Below are 20356 nucleotides of genomic sequence, written 5' to 3'. Positions count from 1 at the left end.
TGCTGGCCAATAAGAATATAAAAATGAATAAGTTATGTAAAAATGAGTAAGAACCATTTTAGTACAATGATTCTTAATCTTTTTAGGTCACTAGTCCTTTGCAAAATCTGATGATAGCTTGGTCGCTCACCCCAGAAAAAATACACACCCATGCATTACCTATAAGCAGTATTTAATACATATTTTTTTGGTTGGCTCTGCCTTGAATCCCTTATGCCATTGCTAGGTTGCAATTTAGACAACTTAAGCTTGTGTAGGCTTAAACAGCCTCATAAATAAATACTTTTATAAATATGTTAAATGTGCTAAGAATTTTGTTTCAGGCACTATGGAAACCTAAACGAGTGAATGGCTAAGCTAGAGTACTAATTCAGAAGGGCTGGTAGTCTAGATTGATGTTGTCTCAGGGATTTTCTAGATGGATGGGAGGTTAGAAATAAAAAGGATCAGATGTTAGAGGAACTGTTCAGTAGCTTTGATTACCTGACAAAAGAGTCTTGTGGGGTAATGATGCGGAAATGAGGTGTTTAGTTATAATTATGAGGGACCTTTATATCATGCTAAAGAGTTGAACTTTATCCTATAGATGACAGTTTTAATTGAAGAATCAAAGTAATCGGGTTGACTTTTTAAAAATTGGAGTATAGTTGATATTATATGTCATAGGTATACAATACAGTGATTCACATTTTTTTAAAGGTTATACTCCATTTGTGATTGTTATAAAATATTGGCTGTATTTCATGTGTAGTACAGATCAACATAAAATAACACAGCAAAGCAGATTAGAAGTTGAACTGAAAGGGAATAAGACTAGAGGCAAGGGGTCAAATTACAAAGGCTTTCAGTATTTCAGGAAGATGATGATGATAGTAGCCTAAGAATTCTGCTTGAGAATATTCTAATGTATTTTTAAAATTTTACTTTTCCCAAGCCTGCTGGTTACTGTAATAAGGAATGTTACAAGGCTGGATAGAAGTATTACTGAATAGACATACTAAGGTCTGGAAATTAATATGTGAATTATCAGCCATAGTTAATTATCTAATAGCCGACCTGTTTTAATAGTTGGATATATTATTAGCCATTGAAAGGAATTTTAATGTTGCAGTTCCCCAAGTTGTTAACTTCTTTTTTTTTTTGTTAACTTCTTAGTGTAGTGTTTGTTTTATGTTTTTGACATATCTTTTGTGGTAACAACCCTAGCTTGAGGTTATTCTGCACTTATGGCTCCTCAGACTTATTTTATGTGTTTTAAGAGCATGTAAAACAGTATCTTTTACAAGAGACTCCTTAAGTCACAACTTTCTGTTTTCTTTTTTTGGGGGGGGCGGGTGGGGATTTAAAAAGAAGAAACCTAAGAATAATGCATCAGATTGCCTTAGAGGTCTTTTTTTGACATTGGCATTGGAGTTTTAAAACCTCAAATCTTCAATAGTTGGTGTTTGGGTTAGAGAGAGTGGAGGAAATTGGAATTCATGTGATTTCAAAGAACCAATTGACTTTCAGGGAATCAGTCATAGATTTTAAATTTATTGTTGTACTTGGTTGTTAATATTTTTATTTGTCATGATCTCTGTAGAGGTAAAGAATATGTGTGTGTTCTAAGTGATATAAAATCAGAATGGATATAATTTGTTTTAATCCAAAGACTATATATTTTATTTAGAAATCTTACTACATATATTACATATGTACAAGGTTGTGTTTTGTCTATAGAAATGAATCTGTAAAGAAAACATTAAAACATTTAGCTTAAAAATGAAAATTTTAATGTAGCCTTTCAGACTCTTTCCTGAAAAATACTACATACTACAATTATTGTTTTCAAAAATGACAATGTACTCGGCCAGTACATGGCATTCTCTTATCACGTTTTCTCTTTGAAAATGTATTGTGAACATCTTTCCAGGTCAGGAACTATTTTTAAAAGCTGCTTTAATTCTCACAATTTGTCATTAATTAGTCCATAAATTCAACATGTTAACTGTTTTCTATATGTTGTGTATAAAATCAAATTTTAGAAGTGTCCATGTATATCTTTTAACTTTTATTTATCTATCGTTTATAAGCCTGCAGTGGTTTCTGGCGTGCATAAGAAAATGAACATTAGCTTGTGGAAGGCGGATTCAATTAGTCTTGATTTTGGAGACCACCAAGCTGATCTCCTCAACTGCAAAGACAGCATTATTTCAAATGCCAATGTTAAGGAATTCTGGGATGGTTTTGAGGAAGTTTCAAGTATGTTGGGTTTTTTGTTGTTGTTTGTTTTACTGTTTTCTTAAACCTATCTTCCCAAAATGATAAATTGGAAATATGACTTAACATCGTTTAAATCTTTGAAACATTTGTATTACTTTGTTTTCTAGTAAAAGGAAACAAGTACTTGGAATCAAGAGACTGGGTGCTCTTCCTGTCTCTGCCCCTCATTTCCTTTGATGATAAAGAAGTCATTTAGAGATAGCCTGGTGAGCCAGTGGTTAGGACTCAGGCTTTCACTGCTATGGCCCAGGTTCAGTCCCTGGTGGGTGAACTAAGATTACACAAATCAGGGGGTACAGTGACTGCCCCCACTGAAAAAAGTCATTCTGTTTATGTCATATTCAGTATATTAATATTCCTGGGGAATATTTTTGGCAACCAACCCCAAAAACTTTTGAAACTTGGATTAAATACCTTGTGTAAAACATTTTGAAAAATTAAAAATGTAAGATTATAATTTTAACCCTAGTAACAGTTTTAAAGAGATACTTTTTTAAAGAATTTTTTAGTGATGTTGCAAATATCTACATAAGGAATAAACATCTTTACACTATATGAATACATAAATAAAAGCATTCTTTTAAGTACCTACTGTATGACAATAGAGGTATTCATTCATTTTATGTTTTTTCTTTCCTCTTCAAACATTAATAAGAATAGAAAGACAAAAATTATCTTTTTAATAATCAATTGCATTCTTATAGAACGGCAAAAAACAAAAAGTGGAGAAACAGTTGTTTTAAAACTGAAAGATTGCCCTTCAGGAGAAGACTTCAAGACTATGATGCCAGCAAGGTATATTTTTTTATACTTGGCTATTTTGACTCTTGACTTTTGAGGTTGAGCTGAGGTTATCCAAGGAGTGAGATAATAAACTACAAATGTGAGATTTAAATAGTATCTTCCTCAATTAAAAGGAAGTAAGAAAAAAAATTACAGAACTGAATCTCTGTGGTCTCAGCAGGGGACTGTGAATGTCTTTGCTAGTGCAGAGGAGAAGAGAGTGCTCTGTCAAAGGACAGGAGGCCCTGCTTGGGACCTCCCTTCTCTCGGTGCTCTCAGTTGGCTGTGTTTAGGGAAGCAGAATTGCAGTTTTAGTCAGTATCACTTCTGTTCTTTGCTTATCTGTATATCATGCATTCGTTTAAACTTTGAATGAAGCCAAGAAAAGTTTTAACTGTTAGAGGCCTTATGGAAAGTTTAACAACTTGAACATTATATATTTGAAAATACTTAAGAATGTAAATCTTTATTCAAAAGAAGTCAATGTTGTTATTCAGATATGAAGATCTTTTAAAAAGCCTGCCATTGCCAGAATATTGTAATCCAGAAGGACGATTCAACCTGGCCTCTCATTTACCGGGATTTTTTGTACGCCCTGATCTAGGACCCAGGTTGTGCAGTGCTTATGGTAAGTATATATTTGCATTTCTATCAGCTTGGAGTATGTGGAATTTTAAATAATTTCTGACCAAAGATAAATTGTCTAATCATTTTTAGATTCTACTAAATCTGTTCCGTTAATAATTCTTGAAATATTTTTTGAAGCAGACCGGTGGTATATTAGGTATTAATAGCCAATAGTGTAAAAATATAGTTACATTTTCTGTTAACTTGACTCTTATGGTATACTTCATGGATATTTGATATTTTGTGGGTAGGTGTTAGAATAAGGAGACTAAAACTCAAATTATAACAGACTCTCCTCATAGAGTTGATTTTGGAAGGAATATCTAGGGTATATAAAGTATTATGTTGAATAAAATTTTATTTTATACACAGGTGTAGCTGCTGCTAAAGATCATGATATAGGAACAACGAATCTACATGTTGAAGTTTCTGATGTTGTAAATATTCTAGTCTATGTTGGCATAGCAAAAGGAAATGGCATTCTCTCAAAAGCAGGTAAAGAAACTTTAAGAATAGTGGTGTTTTGGAAAAACAGTTGAATAACCAGACCCAGTAGTACTATCCAGAATGTCAGCCTCTGAGTTAACATCAAAGATTCCCCCCAAAATTGCAGTGTATTTAGGGATATTTAATACTCATTTTGAGGTATGATTAATTTACCTGGCTTTTTTTTTTTTCTTTTACACAAAGGATTTTCAGTTTTAAAAGCGAGTTAAATTCACTTTTAGAACTTCCCTGGTGGCTCAGTTAGTTGGTAAAGAATCTGCCTGCAATGCTGGAGACGTGGGTTTGATCCCTAGATTAGGAAGATCCTCTGGAGAAGGAAATGGCAACCTACTCCAGTACTCTTGCCTGGAAAATCCCCTGGGCAGAGGAGACTGTCAGGCTACAGTCCATGGAGTCGCAAGAGTCGGATATGACTCAGCGACTGTACCACCACCACCAAAAAAAGAATTTGATTTATTTTTGGCTGTGCTGGGTCTTTGCTGCTGTCAGGCTGTTCTGTAGTCGTGGCGCACAGGCTTCTCGTGATGACGCGTCTCTTGTGAAGCACACTCTAAGCTCAGGCTCGGGAGTTGTGCGTGGGCTTAGCTGCCCTGTAGCAGATGGAATCTTCCTGGGGCAGGGCTCAAACCTGTGGCCCCCTGCATTGAGGTGGGCTCTCAACCACCGGACCACCAGGGAAGTCTTAAAAGTGAATATTTTTTATTTACTCCTTTCATATTATTATTGAGTGTATGAAAATAAAATGGTAAGCTCACTTAAAAACATTTAGTAAAGAAATGAAACTAGGTCTTTGTTCTGAAGATGATGAAGACATGCTTGTATCTCAAGCATGCTTTTTTCCCTTCTGGTACCAAAGAGAAAGGGCCTTTTTCCTAAGTAGAAATAATTTTCTATCCAGTGTATAGATTTTAGATCCTGCCCTCTGGGTGTCTTTTTGAAACCTTGTTCCATCTACCCATCTATTATCCCCTTCATTATAGACATTGGTCCTTAAACTTTTCTTTTTACACTGGCTTCTTTTCTGAAAGTAGGAGCAAACTTTAGACTTTTCCACCTTTCTCACAAAACTTTCTTCGAACCTTGTCTTCTCGGCCACTGTCCTATCCCCCCTGCCCTCATGATGCATTCTTCGCTGTGTCTATCACCTCCCTTTCATGTTTCAGCTCAGGTTGGCCCCTACCTGCTGCCGCCCTGCTGAGATTACTGTTGCTATGGCCCTCACTGACAGTCATCATTCAGTACAGTGGTTTCTTTCTGGTCTTTTTATTATTTAAACCATCTGTAATAAATGATACTGTTAATCACTGTCTCTTCTTCAAATACTGACTGTGGCTTCAGTAACACTACACCTTTCATTCTTAGTATAATGGAATCACAGACCTTCCTAGAATTATAGACTTTATTCTCATTTTGGTTTATGTGCACTTCCTGTGAAATTCTATACGTGATTTCCAGCCGCTACTTAGTTCAACAATTTTTTCTGGAACCCGGAATGTATCTGCAGCTTAGTGGCTAGGTGCCCAGGACCCGGAGGTTTATTACAGTGTTCACTCTGATCATGTATATTTAATAGCTTCTGTAATACACGAGGTGGCTCAGCAGAAAGAATCTGCGTGCCAGTGCAGAAGACTCGGGTTCAGTCCCTGGGTCGGGAAGATCCCCTGGAGAAAGAAATGGCAACCCACTCTAGTATTGTTGCCTGGAGAATCCCATGGAGAGAGGAGCCTGATGGGCCACAGTCCATGGAGTTAAAAAGAGTGGGACACAACTTAGCAACTGAGTACACACATGCATAATACACAAGCTAAGTCCCTCCAAAACTATAGAAACTCATAGTTTCTCAGCTAATGTAACTGGTACAATCAGTAAAAACTGCCTCCCCCACTCCCAAGGGTTTGAAAGTCGAGCACGCTCGAGTTGCAGTCTGAGCTCCAGCACAGAAACGTGTGTCCTTTGGTACCAGGTTACGCACCTTCTCAAAGCCTGTAGTGCCATAGAGTTAGAGTTACCCCTTGAATCTGCGGGTTCCACATGTGTGGATTCAGCCAACCAAGGATAGAAAATAATTGAGGAAAGAGAAAATTCTAGTAAGTTTCAAAAAGCAAGACTTGAATTTGGCTAACACAACAATGTACCCCAATTAAAAAATAAAAATATGGTGTACTCCAAAAGTTGCTACTTCTGCCACCCAAAAAATGAAAAAGGAATTTGCTGTGTCCAGCAACTGTTTGCATGTTTTTCATATTGTATTTATAATTATTTACATAGCATTTATACTATATTAGGTATTATACATGGTCTAAAAGTACACAGGGTGAGGGAGGGTAAAAACACTTAACCAATTTGAACATCTGTGGAACTTGGTATCTGCCATGGGTGGGGGTGGAGGGTCCTGGGACCAGTCCTTTGAAGATACTAAGGTAAATCATTTGCACCTCATTGTACTTCGTTCAAATTATCCCCTGTAGCACTTAGTCTGCGATACAGAGGTTATTGTAGGTTATACAATCTGCTTTTCTCCCCTGCTTTTCTTTCATGTCCTTAAATGCTAGAATTTTTTCATCTTTCTTCCTAATTCATCTCCCATCCCTCTTTTTCATATCATAATATTTGATCTTTTGAGAAAAGTTCATAATTTTTGGACTTTTTTTTAAAATTTGCCGGTTTTTGTAGTTGGTCACCATAAAAAGGAATGTTTTGGTACCTACTTAAAGCACATGCTTTCTCCTCCACCTACGATGGATCCCCAACTTCCTTGTCTCCCTAGCAAATTCCTTTATTCATTCAAATTCCTCAAAACGTAGATCAGATCGAGGTCTTCATCAAAGTGTAAACCTTCTTTGCTCCCAACAGTCATCTTTGTCCTTGTGATTTCACTCTCATAAAGTAGGAAACGTGATGTATTCTTTGTAGTATAGCCTTTAAAAATTCACAGAGCAGTAACAATTTTCTTTTTCTTTTTCGTTTAAAGATAACAATTGATAGGGGACTTCCCTGGTGGTCCAGTGGTTAAGACTTCATGCTTCAAATGCAGGGGACATTGGTTTGCTTTCTAGTTGGGGAACTAAGGTCTCACGTGTCTGCTATACAGTGAGGCCAAAAATAAAAACTAAGAAAAAAAATTTGAGGACTGAACTAGTCTTTGTGCATCCTTTTAACTTGTATGATTGCACTTGTGATATTCTTGTTTACCTACACTTATTAATAGCCTCTTTTATTCCAGGAAGTCTTAACTAATCCCCAACATTCTAGGGCAGTGTTTGGTATATTGTAAACATCTAATGTTTGACTTCAAAAAATCTTTGCAGCCAACTTTAAAAAATATTTCACTATCATAAATTAGTAAACATTTGATATATTCTTTGTGTTAAGCAATAGATTTCCTTTTCTGTTAAAACATTTCTTTAAAATGTTTATCGTAGTGAAATCAGCGGTTTGAAAATGATGACATTTCTATACTTACAGATAACTTCAGCTAACATTTGTTTATACATTTTATATATATATATATGAACAGTTTTTAATTTGTCAACATATTAGCAGAATGGTCTCATCCCTCCTCAATCATAGCACCTGAAGTATTAGCATTTGATAATAGATTAATCAATAATAGTAAATGAGTAAATAGTAAATAGTAAATTTGCTCTGCCATTCATTAGTCATGGTAATGAACAAATCCCTTCTCCTCACTGAACCTTTTTGCTCAGCTGTAAAATAGAGATTATGATCCTTGCCTAAGAGTGGTCAGGAAAGTCCTTTGAAAGTTATGAAATGCTATGAGTATAAAACATTGTTATGACCATAGTTTGGGACAAGAAGAAAAAAGTTGGTTAAGTTTGAGTAAAGGTCCTTGAGTTTTTATCTCCTGTTCCTTGGTTTACAGAAAAGAAATGAACTGGGGAAAGTTACTGTCCCCAGGTACCCAGGTCAGTGTTCTCTGCTCTTGTAGTTATCACAGTTTTCACGTTTAACTGGGTTTATCTCCTCTTTAAGAGTCTGGTCTAGTCAGGCAGTATGCTTCTCTGTAGTCTTTATTTACCAGTATGAAAATATTCTGCGTTTTAGGAATACTCAAGAAATTTGAGGAAGAAGATTTGGATGACATTTTAAGAAAACGGTTGAAGGACTCAAGTGAAATACCTGGTGCTCTGTGGCATATTTATGCTGGGAAAGATGTTGACAAGATACGGGAATTTCTTCAGAAGGTATAATTTTAGGTTCTATACATAGTTTTATCTCTTCACCTTGAACAAAGACTTAATTTTTAATGTAACCTCATTGGCATTCAGCAGTATAAGATGATTAATTTTTACTTAGGAGGATGGAATTTTTTGTTATTGAAAATCAAAAGCTCCTTTCTCTTGAGGAATTAGAATGGCAGTTTCTTCTCAGTTACTAGTATTCTTTATCCCCGTAAAGAACCTGTTAATGAGTCACATGTTACCCTTGGTGAAAAGTAGTGATTGGAATTATAGAATATAAAATTTAATATGTCATAGAAACATGTGAAGAAAGATTTTTTTTTAATGTTATTGATATTTTTGGCTGTTGACCTAAGGAGTAATTCTACTCTGTCATATCTGGTTGCTCTGTGATATTTGAATAGGTTGACATTTTGAGTAACTGTAAATTTAATTTACTTGTTAAAAAGTGACATGTTGATCTGAAATTAGTTCAAACCATTGTCTCAATATTTTCTGAATTTTGTAATGATAAGGATTTCTTTTAAGGGACTATAATGGCTGTTTTTCGTATTCTTTCTGAATGAACTTAAGGTTTGTCTTTGGTCCGTGTAAAAGTGAAGGAGCTATGGCCCTGTAACTATTATCTTATCCCAGAACCACCTACCAGTCTTTTAATTTATTATAAATTATGCTTTTTAAAGCAGAAGATTTCACTTGTTAGTCAAAAGGTTCCTTGAAATTGATTTCTCACGGGTTAGAAGGTTAGCAATATAAGGTATTTATCTTTGTACCTACCTTAAAAAAAGAATAGCATCAAAAAATATCTGTGAAGTTCATATATACAAATGGCTTGGCTTTTGGAAGAAAGCTACAAAACTAACCTTCCCCCATCTTTGTGCTATACTCTTAAAATTACTGGAAGGAACCAAATGGATGAAAACCTCATTGTCAATGAAGTCCCTGCCGGTTCAGTGGTTAGGACTCTGTGCTTCCACTGCAGGGGGCATGAGTCCAGTTCCCCTGGTCAGAGAACTAAGATCCCTGCAAACTTTGTGGTGTAGCCAAAAAAACTGGGAAAAAATGATCATTATTACTATTTTAAAAGAAGAGAAAACTTCAGTATAATTTACTTTTTTAACATTACATCACTCCTCAACAGTTTCATATCCTTTTGCTTTTCCAGTTGTAGAACATGATTTTCTTTAACTTAAGCTTAATTGTCATTCCAGAAGATTCTGAGAACAAAAGACTTACGGTAAAGAAAACTGAAGCTTAGCTGAATAGGATTTACCGTTTCCTTTACTTAATTGGGGTGTATATTTTAATTTTAATCCATATTTCAGATTTCAAAAGAACAAGGCCTCGAAGTTCTACCAGAACATGATCCAATACGTGACCAGAGCTGGTATGTAAACAGAAAGCTTCGCCAAAGACTGCTTGAGGAGTATGGGGTCAAAACCTGCACTCTTGTTCAGTTCCTTGGTGATGCCATTGTCCTACCAGCAGGAGCACTTCATCAGGTACGTAAAGCTACTTGTAGCACACTGTTACTGAACCAGAAGTTGTCCTGAGTTAAATGTAAATCAGAGAAGACACAAGAAGAATGACCTGCACTAGTATGCCTTTGTTAAGAAAACAGCGTTTCAGTGCTTGGTGAGATCTGATATAATTAAATGCTCTGAGACTGTAAATTGTACTAATATGAACCAGATTTCCATTGTTGTGTTGTTTCTGATTTAGTGGACTGAAGTCTAATTTTAAAGACTTTTTAGGGAAAAAGGGAGAGTTACTATATATATTCAGTTCTCAATAGTTAACAGCAGAAGGGGAGAATATCAGGTCTTAGAGATGATACATTTTCTAAGGCACCAAATATGAATAGAATGAATTATTGGATAGACCATTCCATAATTCAGGCTTTCACTATGCTTCCTTCCTATTTTTTGCTAACATGGCTTCCTTCCTTTAGTTTGTTATCATAACAGTAGCATGTCCAAAGAAAGAGGGTACATAATTTTTATAGCTATTGATTTCACAAAACTTTAAACACCTAATTTTTGTTTCTGGGGCTTGACCGTGTGGCACCCGGAAGAATGGCATAGAATAGACAGTGACGTGAAAGGTTTGTATTAAAAGCATACACTGAGTTTCTATAACTAGACTGAAGCTCCCAGAGAGCAGTTCAGCCTCATGGTAACACGAGTGCAGAGGCAGCCCGGGAGCAGAAGGCTGGCTTGTCTCAGAGTTGGTTTCCTACCATGTATTGAGATGTATCTGATGTGTGTCTTTTGACCAAGGAAAGCTTCCTACATTTTATATACCAATACACAATGACTGCCTGCATAATATTTATGACACTGTTATAATAGCCACAAATACTCCTTAAGTGATAAGATTTTAAGATGTCAAGTTTAGGGTTAGATTTATCATTCTTAAATCTCGAATAGCATTTATGGTCGTAAAATATAGTCGTCATTATATCTTTTTCTCTATAATGACATCCTAGAGAAAAAATTACACTTATACGTTTTTTCTCTAGGATGTTAAATTGTTTTATTTTCCCGTGGACTTAATACAATAATTTCAAAGATGTGTCATTTATGATTCATGTTTAATTGGGATGCACCCCACATATCATTCTTGGCCTTCTAACGTCTTACCAGAAAATAGTAAAGTGAAAGTCTCTCAGTCATGTCTAACTTTTTGTGACCCCATGGACTGTAGCCTGCCAAGCTCCTCTGTCAGTGGAATTCTCCAGGCCAGAATACTGGAGTGGGTAGCCATTTCCTTTCTCTAGGAGATGTTCCCAACTCAGGGATTGAACCCACATCTGTTGCATTGCAGGTGGATTATTTACCATCTGAGCCATCAGGGAAGCCCAGAAAATAGCTAGTCTTTATCCAAATGTAAAATGTTCCTTTCAGGAAAGGAGCAGTCTGTTTAAGAGAATAGTACAGTCTATATTTTTGCAACTACAAGTAATTATTTGATAACACAAAACAGGTTCCCTTGAAAATCCTTATTCACATACTCAGTTTATCCAAAATTCATTTTCTTCAAAGTCCAACTGGACAGTGCATTTTTTAAAGGTATAATTTATTTATAGTATATGTACTCTTTTTTACTATACAGTTCTGTGAATTTTCACAAATGTGTAATTAGGTAATAAAGAACATTGCCATCGCTTCAAAAAATCCCTCCTCCTACGTCCTCCCCAACTTTTTAAAAGTTTTTTATTGGAATGTGGTTGATTTATAATGTTAGTTTCGGGTAAACAGCAAAGTGAATCAGTTATACATAGAGCCACTCTTTTTTACATTCTTTTCTCATGGGGGTCATTATGGAGTATTGAGTAGAGTTTCCTATGCTGTACAATAGATGCTTCTGTCTTGTTTCATATGTAGTAGTGTGTATATATAGTTTCCCAGTTTACCCCCTCTCTTTCGCCCTGGTAACCATAAGTTTTCTACTTCTGCGACTCTATTTCTTTTTTGTATATAAGTTTATTTGTACCATTTTCTTAGATTCCACATATAAGTGACAACAATGTTTGTGTTTCTCTTAACTTCACCCAGTGTGATAATGTCTAGGCCCACCCGTGTCACTGCATATGATTTTGTTCTTTTTATGGCTTTACCCGTGTGCTGCGTCTTTACCCACTCCTCTGTCAGTGGACATGTAGGCTGTCTCCGCGTCCTGGCTGTTGTAAATTGTGCTGCGCTGAACACTGGGGTGCATGTGTCTTTTCAAATCACGGTTTTCTTCGGATATGTGCACAGGAGTGGGATTGCTGGGTCACATCATAGTTCTATTTTCAGTTTTTTAGGAAACGTCCATACTGCCCCAGTTTACATTCCCATCAGCCGTATAGGAGTGTTCCTTTTCTCCACATCCTCTCCAGCCTTTGCTTGTAGATTTTTTGATGGTGGCCATCCTGACCAGTGTGAGGTGGTACCTCATTGTAGTTTTGATTGCATTTCTCTAGTGATTAGTGATGTTGAGCATTTTTTCATATGCCTTTTGGCCATCTGTATGTCTCTGGAGAAATGTCTGTTTAGGTCATGTCCCCATTTTGCGACTGGATGTTTTTTTTTTTTTTTTTCGTTATTGAGCCGCATGAGCTGTTGTACTTTGGAAATCAGTCCCTTGTCAGTCGCTTTGTTTGCAAATATCTTCTCCAGTCCTCAGGGTTCTCTTTTTGTTGATAATTTCCTTTTAAGTTTAATGAGATCCCATTTATTTTTATTTTCATCACTGTAGGAGGTAAATAGAAGATCTTGCTGTGATTTATGTCAGAGAGTGGTCTGCCTGTGTTTTCCTCTAAGAGTTTTATAGTATCCAGCCTTACATTTAGGTCTTTAATCCATTTTGTGTTTATTTTTGTGTGTGGTGTTAGGGAGGGTTATGGTTTCATTCGTTTAACTGTCCAGTTATATTCATATAACTGTCCAGTTTTCCCAGTACCACTCATTGAAGAGACTGTCTTTTCTCCATTATGTATTCTTGCCTTTGTCATAGATTAGGTGACCATAGGTGTGTGGGTTTATCTCTGGACTTTCTATCATGTTCCACTTATCTCTCCCCGACTTTTAGTCACTCTTCTCCTACTTGACATTCCTGTAACCACTTAGCTATTTTCTTTCCCTGTAGCCCTGCCTTTATAAGAATGTCATATGATTGGAATCATAATATGTAGCCTTTAAGTGTGACTTTTCTTAGTCAATATAATGCATTGGAGTTTCATCCATGTTGTTGTATAATAGTTGCTTCTTTTTATTACTGGGTGGTTTTTCATTGCTTAAATGTGTCACTTGGTTTTGTAATCTGTTCACCAATTAAACATTTGTGTTATTTTCAGTTTGGACTAGTAACAGAGGCACTGTAAGCCACATTCACATGAGGGTTTTTGTATGAACATAGATTTTCGTTTCAGTTGGGTAAATACCAACCTGGTCACAGGATAAGTGTACGATTTACTTGATAAGATACTGCAAATCTGGTGGTTATACCATTTCCCATTCCCCAAAGCAGTACATGTGAGTTCCATTTCCTCTATTTACCGGCAGTTTTGTTTTTAAGCATCTGAATGTATGCATTGTTATCTCATTATGGCTTTACAACATTTTCTTAATATCTAAATAAGTTGAACATCTTTTTATGTGCTTACTTGCCATCTGTAAATCTGTTTTGGTAAATGTGTGTTTAGATATTTGTCCAGTTTTTTTCAAAATGCATAAACTGGAATATATTAAAATTAAGAGTTTCTGTTCATTAAAAAGCACTATTAAGAGAGTGAAAATGTAATCGAAAGAGTAGAAGTGTTTGCAGTGCATTTATATATACATTTTTGTAATTGGGTTCTTTTTCCTTACTGTGTCGGGGGTATCTACCTATTCTACTTAAGAATCCTATATCTGATACGTGCTTTTTATTTTTTACATATCTTCTCCCAATCTGTGGCTTGCTTATCCTTCCATTTTCTTAATAGTGTCTTCCAAAGAGCAAAAGTTCTTAAAATTTGATGAAGTTCAATTGATCACCTTTTTTCTTTATTTATACTTTTATTGTATCTGCAGAATTTTTGGCTAGGTCAAGATCAAAAAAAACTTTCTCTTAAATTTTCTTCTAGAAGTTTTATAGTTGTTAGTCTTACATTTAGGTCTGTTATCTACGTTTTAGTTACTATTTGTACATAGTGCTTGTGAACTGAGGTTGTTTTTTCACATGGAGGTTCAGTTCAGTGCTGTTTAGGAAAAAGTGAAAGTTGCTCAGCCGTGTCCAACTCTTTGCAACCCCATGGACTTAGTCCATGGAATTCTCCAGACCAGAATACTGGAGTGAGTAGCCTTTCCCTTCTCCCGGGGATCTTTCAAACCCAGGTCTCCCACATTGCAGGCAGATTGTTTACCAGCTGAGCCACAGGGAAGCCCAAGAATACTGGAGTGGGTAGCCTATCCCTTCTCCAGCGGATCTTCCCAACCCAGGAATCGAACTGGGGTCTCCTGCATCACAGGTGGATTCTTTACCAACTGAGCTGGGGAAGCCCAGCTATTTTTAAATCTTTTTTCTTTTGAAAATGTAATACATCCATCCGATTTTTAAAAATTCAGACAGTACACAAGGGTTGACGGTGAAAATAAGTCTTTTTTCACCTCTCCCCTCGGTTCCCCTACCCTGAGGCGTTCACTGTTAGCGGAGGACCACCAAGAGTCCAGGGGTGTGAATATCTCTCTACTGCTTGTACTTTCTTGAGGGGGAGAGAGGGAAGAGAATAGTCTTTTTTTCCCTCAAAATAGTGGGCAAACTGTTTAAAGTTCAGAAGTCACTGTGCTTTAGCATCTCTGCATACTTGTATCTGATCTGTATATACACACACACTCCTACTTAAGATGCTGTGCTTAAATAGACTGAAGCAGCATCTGTGACCTAAACTGGCAAATTCTATTTTGAGCTCTGCCACTAAATTGTTGAGTGTTCCAAAATAAAAACTTATCTACTGCATATTTTGGCATAAAATTGCAAGCATTTCTACCTTCCTTCCTTTCCATGGTGTGATAATGACAGTGCAGTTATTTGCACTCTGTTGAAAGGGTGTTGGCCGTGACTCACAAGTGGTGGTAATGTGGTTTTTACAGAGAACTAAAAGGAAGTACAAACTCCATTCACAGTGCAACCTGGACTTAAGATGCATAATTATTTACAACTTACTTAGTCCTTAGAACTAAGTCATGAAAACTTTTCACTGATGGCTTCAACACTTCCACCAAACCACAGATAGCCCTTAAAAATAATCCCAGAGCTTAAGTCCATGCTTCTCACACTAAGCATACACCAGAATTCTGGAGCGCTTGCTGTAACACGTAACGCTAGACCTTAAGCCCAGAGTGGGTCTGAGGAAGCACCTGAAATTCTACATTTCTAACAAGTTCCCAGGTGACTCTGATGTTACTGTCCGGGAACCATGCTTTAAGAACCGCACAAATAGAAAGACTTGGCAAACCCAAGGCATCTATCAGAAAACTTTAAACCAAATGAGAGCACATGAATTGACAGTCCAGCAGTGCTAGGGAAGAATCAATGCACTTGTCTTTGTCAGCAGTGAACACTTCGCAAGACATGGGGCTAGGGGAGGGAGGGACGCAGGTGACTCAGCAGGGGCATTCAGATGTATATCTTGGCAAGCTGAGGGAAAGTGTCATAGCAGCCCTCCTTATATTCTAAGAACTACTCTAGAATTGCAGGCTTAAAGATCTTCTGTTGGCAAACATGGCTGAGTCTGTGAAACCCTGTGTTTGTATATCCTTGGACAAAGCAGATGGATCATGACCGCCAGGATTTACTTTGTCTCAGCTCTAGTATCCTGAGGTTTAGCGTAGCTTTTAGTTCTAAACAACAACAGTTTTTTTTTGTTTTTGTTTTCTAAATTAACACAGAATCTTTACTGGTAATGTTTTCCTTACTTGCTTAATTGATTTGTGTTTGGTCATTCACAGTAAGTTAATAATATTCTTAATTTGTAAATTATCTGCCTTCTTATGACTAAAAGGACTTAGGCAAAAATCAGTGTTAAGATAACCTTCCTACCATGAAAACAAGTTACATTTTCTAAACATTACCTACTTATGATTACAACTGATCCTTGAAGGCAAGTATGAATTAAGACAATCTACCAAGGAAGTGAAATGTAAAATGACTCACAGGATGGCCCAGACAGGGGTAAGTGGAATGGGAAGTTCAAATATGTTCTGTTTTACCAGCTGAGCCACAAGGGAAGCCCTAAATATGTTCTGCTTTAAAACTAAACCTTGCCTCTTCGAACTAACCCTAAAGTCTTTAAGCAATCTATATATCAATTTGAGGTCATCAGGAAACAGTCATCATCTAAGAGTGCTTTTCAAACAACCATAAATTGGCGAAGACCGACAGAATCAATTTTTTCAGAGTTCTAGAATCTAATTCAAAACTTAACATTGAAAAAAAACAAAACACTTAACATTGGCCAGGGGCCTGCTTAATGAAGAAAAGGGTTTCTGGTTTCTGGTCTTTAAGGAAATCTCTAACACCTTAGATAACCTAACACAGACATCAATGATCAGACCCAAAAACAACAGTCTTTGCAAAAGTAGTTTGGAAAGATCACAAAACAAATGGATGACTACAACCCACGTCAGTCAATAGCAGCACTCTCCGGAGGGGATAGAATCTGATTGTAGCTACTGCATTATAATGTTAGATACCCAGTTTTCAACCAGAAGTCACAGAGGATACACAGAAACAGTAAAGGATGGCCCCTTCACAGGGGAAAAATACCTCCACAGAAACTGTTCTGAGGAAGGCCCAACATCAGACTTACTTGACATAGACTTCAAGTCAGGTATCTTAAATATGCTCAAAGGGCTAAAGGACTATGAAAAAGGTGGAAGGGGGTGGGGGTGGCAAATGATGTATGAACAAAATTAGAATATTGATGAAGAGAAAGTTATTTTTTTAAAAAAAGATGCACATGCTAAAAGTTAAAGGCTGGAACTTCAGAAAGACTGACTATACTCCCCACAGCTTGTTCAGCTGAATGTAAGGTGGGACAGGGCATTTGGAGACTGTGTATGTTGGCATGACTGAGTTAATGCAGGATTGTAAAGCATCTCTGCTACACAAGAGATCACGGGAACTGGGTTCCTATTGACTTGCCATTTATTGGCTGATTTATCTTGGAACAGGCGCTGAATCTCTTGTCCATAGTTCCGTGCTCTGTGAAATAGAGCATCTGTTCTACAGACACATAATGAAGACCCACTGGGACTGTACAGCGATGCTACAATGTGAGGCACCCACTATGTGCATCCTCCAGAGGGGCCAACAACCTAATGATTACATGAAGAAAATGTTTAATATATATGTGCTATATCAGTAGAGGCACAGTGCTTGAGTTAAAGAATACAGACATCTGCAGCTGTTCAGCTGGTCATTATGCCCTTCGGAATTTCATCACTCTTATCATCAGATTTTTTCCACAGTCTCTATTTCCCACTTACCATCTCCCCCTTCACAGTTCTCTCAATTAAATTTATTTTCATATTTTTAAAAATGAGAATAAATGTAAATGCTTAGTTTTTCAGTTATTTCTCCTTTCCCAGGAATTTTATGATATCTTTTAACATCACTGGAGTTATAGCATAGAAATAATCCAGATTGGATAGGCTTGATCCTTTCTCTGTCATTATCCTGAGTATTGATAGAAAGCAGTTCTAAAGAAATTGTAAAGTGCAGAATCAGTTTGTACATGCTGAACAAATAACAGATGATATTGACTGGCTTCTTGTGAAACCATTTAGTCAAGAGAAAAAGAACTAGTGGAAAAACGGTTGTATTGATAACACAAGAAACTGAAGGATATCTTTAATTGGTTGATTTGAAAGAAAGGCACAAAAAAAATCCTAGGAGACTTCTGAAACTGTGTAGTCAGAAGATCTTTCTGGAACTAGTTTTCATCACAGTTCCTCACAAATAATCAAACTTAAGTTTTACACTAGAGAGTAGATTAAAGGAAATGAAACTTAACAGTGAAACGACCAAATGCTGAAAGTCAATCAGACATCAGATTGACTGCACTGATGGGGGAAAACATACCTTCCATACAGTGGTTTGTTTTTGTTGTTCTTAATTAACACCCGAAAATCTACCTGGACAAAATTGATAATTAGGATCCAATTATCAGCCTCTCTGAAGGATTCCTGGAAAAGTTCTTTTTCTTGCATCATTTAAAAATATTCCATTTACATGAAGTCACATTACATGAAACTTTTCAGTGATAAACTTTCTCATAAAGTGTGGTGTTCACTTTGAAATGCATTTGATGTTTTGGAGAAAATAAGTTCTTTGGTGAATTGTCTCTTGTTAAGACAACCGCTTTGCATCTCTTTATTCCCACCTCCTAAAACTTCTGTTTTATTCTATTTGGGGAATAGGTACAGAATTTTCACAGCTGTATTCAGGTAACTGAAGACTTTGTGTCTCCAGAACATCTCGTACAGTCATTTCATTTAACACAAGAACTGAGACTTTTGAAGGAAGAAATCAATTATGATGATAAACTACAGGTAAGAGATGAGTTTTCTAACTACTTCCTGTTCTGCAGGCTTTTTATATTCAGAATTATGATACATGCATAACAGCTTAGGCTGTCATTGCCTGGTTTGTCACAGTACGGTACCAACCAAACCAGTATTTAATTGTGTGACTCATTTTAACTTTGGCTTAAGTTTGTTTTAAAACTCCTGACACAGTTTTCATTTGTTAATTTATCTCCTGCTGAAGTGATCAGAAATACAACATCTCTTTCAGGTTAAAAATATCTTGTATCATGCAGTCAAGGAAATGGTGAGAGCTTTGAAGATACATGAAGATGAAGTAGAGGCTATGGAAGAAAATTAGATGTGGTCCAGTTTAATGTTTTTAGACCATTGAACTGGAATTACTTACTCTTAGTATGTATGTACACTGACTTAAGTTTCATAAAACCATCAGTGCCAAGAAATTCTCTATGTAGTAATGACTTGTTACTGACACCACAGCAGTATAGCGTAAGTCACAGCTCCTGTGATTCAATATTAAAACAAGCTAAATTTTAAAAGCAGCAGTTCATAGCTGTTTTTGTATTATAGTGTATATGATGTTTGTGAAAATGCCAGATTTAAAATGATGTATTTATTTTTGGAAAAAAAATACAAAATTCTATGCTATATTGTTGATCAAGTGTAAATGTGACCTTGTACAGTTTACTAAAATAACTGATATTTTTCACTACATTGAGACAGTTACTGTGAGGATAGGACACAAACACCAGCTATTGCCTGCATTTGGGAAATTGCTGAATCGCACAGCATACATGTCATAATCAGAAAATTACTGCCAAATAATTGTAAAATTTGTAAAATATAAAGTATATAAAGTAGATACTACAGACACTTCAATATTTTGTTGAAGCTATTGACTGTACAATTAAACATTTTCAAAAGGTGTAATTTATTTAAAATTGTCTCATTTTGGTAAAATTTATGTGAACTTTTAAAGCTAAATATTAAACTTAATATGCTATGTAAATATATACATATATACATTTAATGATGTATTTTTTTAAAACATTGGCTTGCTTTTATTTGTTAAAGTGCAAGTGTTACATATGGCTTTGTAAAGTTGAGAGGGGTTTTACATTTTCCATTAAAAGGACTTTATCAAAAATGGGCTTGTGTAAGCGTTCTTCCTCTTGCTATGTGTGTTCTGGGGGCTTCATCATCATCAAGGTGACTCACCAGCATTTTCTTGTACAGTGTCCTCTCCCGGAACACTGCCCTCTTGTAAGCTTTTTTTAGGCCACCACAGGTAAGTGCCTTGAGTTTCTTGTCCTGTGGCCCAGCTGATGAATACAGAAAATTCCCAACATGTTATTTGTGAACAAATTTTATTTCACAGAGGAACTCATACATTTTATAAGTCATAATTATGCGATTTTGTGATCATACAATTTCAAGTGTTTTTCACTGCAGAGATACTTGCTAATACAGAGTTAGGGTGTGAGGAGACAAGGACGCAGGCAGGGAAGAGCCTGAAGTCGCTCAACCTGGATTAAACATGAGTTCTGTTACTTGTTATGCGGCCTTGGTAGCTGCATTAATTTGGAGTCTTGGCTTTAATAGCTGACGACTATTAGTTGGTTGCTTGAAGCTCATCAGCCCAACCTTTTGAGTTTTACTGAACAAATGCAGCCCTCCACTGACACCTGCAGGACGTTGAAGGCATGACCTTTTCTCCGCTGGAAGCACATCATTTCAAACAGAAAAACAGTAGCCTAAGTTATGACCTCGAGATGAGTTGCTCGTTTTTCTTCTGTTGCTCATGCCCACCATTTAGGCCGTGTCACCCTCTGCCCCAGTGGAGTCTCAGCCAGGGTGTGAGCAGTTACACGGTTAATGGTGTGGATGGTGACTGCGGGGCCA

At 36.5% G+C, this 20356-nt stretch overlaps 1 protein-coding gene across 8 annotated transcripts in view; it reads left to right on the top strand.

Annotated features, from left to right (window-relative positions):
- The window catches only part of JMJD1C (jumonji domain containing 1C), a 300384-nt gene extending 280775 nt beyond the window's left edge, over positions 1 to 19609 (top strand). For all 8 annotated transcript variants that reach the window (XM_061161622.1, XM_061161618.1, XM_061161617.1 and 5 more), the window contains 8 exons: positions 2073 to 2241; positions 2967 to 3057; positions 3543 to 3673; positions 4045 to 4167; positions 8245 to 8384; positions 9707 to 9883; positions 18329 to 18460; positions 18705 to 19609. In XM_061161622.1, the coding sequence (XP_061017605.1) occupies positions 2073 to 2241; positions 2967 to 3057; positions 3543 to 3673; positions 4045 to 4167; positions 8245 to 8384; positions 9707 to 9883; positions 18329 to 18460; positions 18705 to 18794 (1053 nt within the window). In that variant the 3' untranslated portion in view covers positions 18795 to 19609. The remainder of the gene's footprint in view (positions 1 to 2072; positions 2242 to 2966; positions 3058 to 3542; positions 3674 to 4044; positions 4168 to 8244; positions 8385 to 9706; positions 9884 to 18328; positions 18461 to 18704) is intronic.
- Positions 19610 to 20356: the final 747 nt, after the last annotated feature.

Source organism: Dama dama, chromosome 15, assembly GCF_033118175.1.
Source record: "Dama dama isolate Ldn47 chromosome 15, ASM3311817v1, whole genome shotgun sequence".
NCBI lineage: Eukaryota > Metazoa > Chordata > Mammalia > Artiodactyla > Cervidae > Dama > Dama dama.
This window is presented reverse-complemented; position numbering and strand designations above follow the sequence as displayed.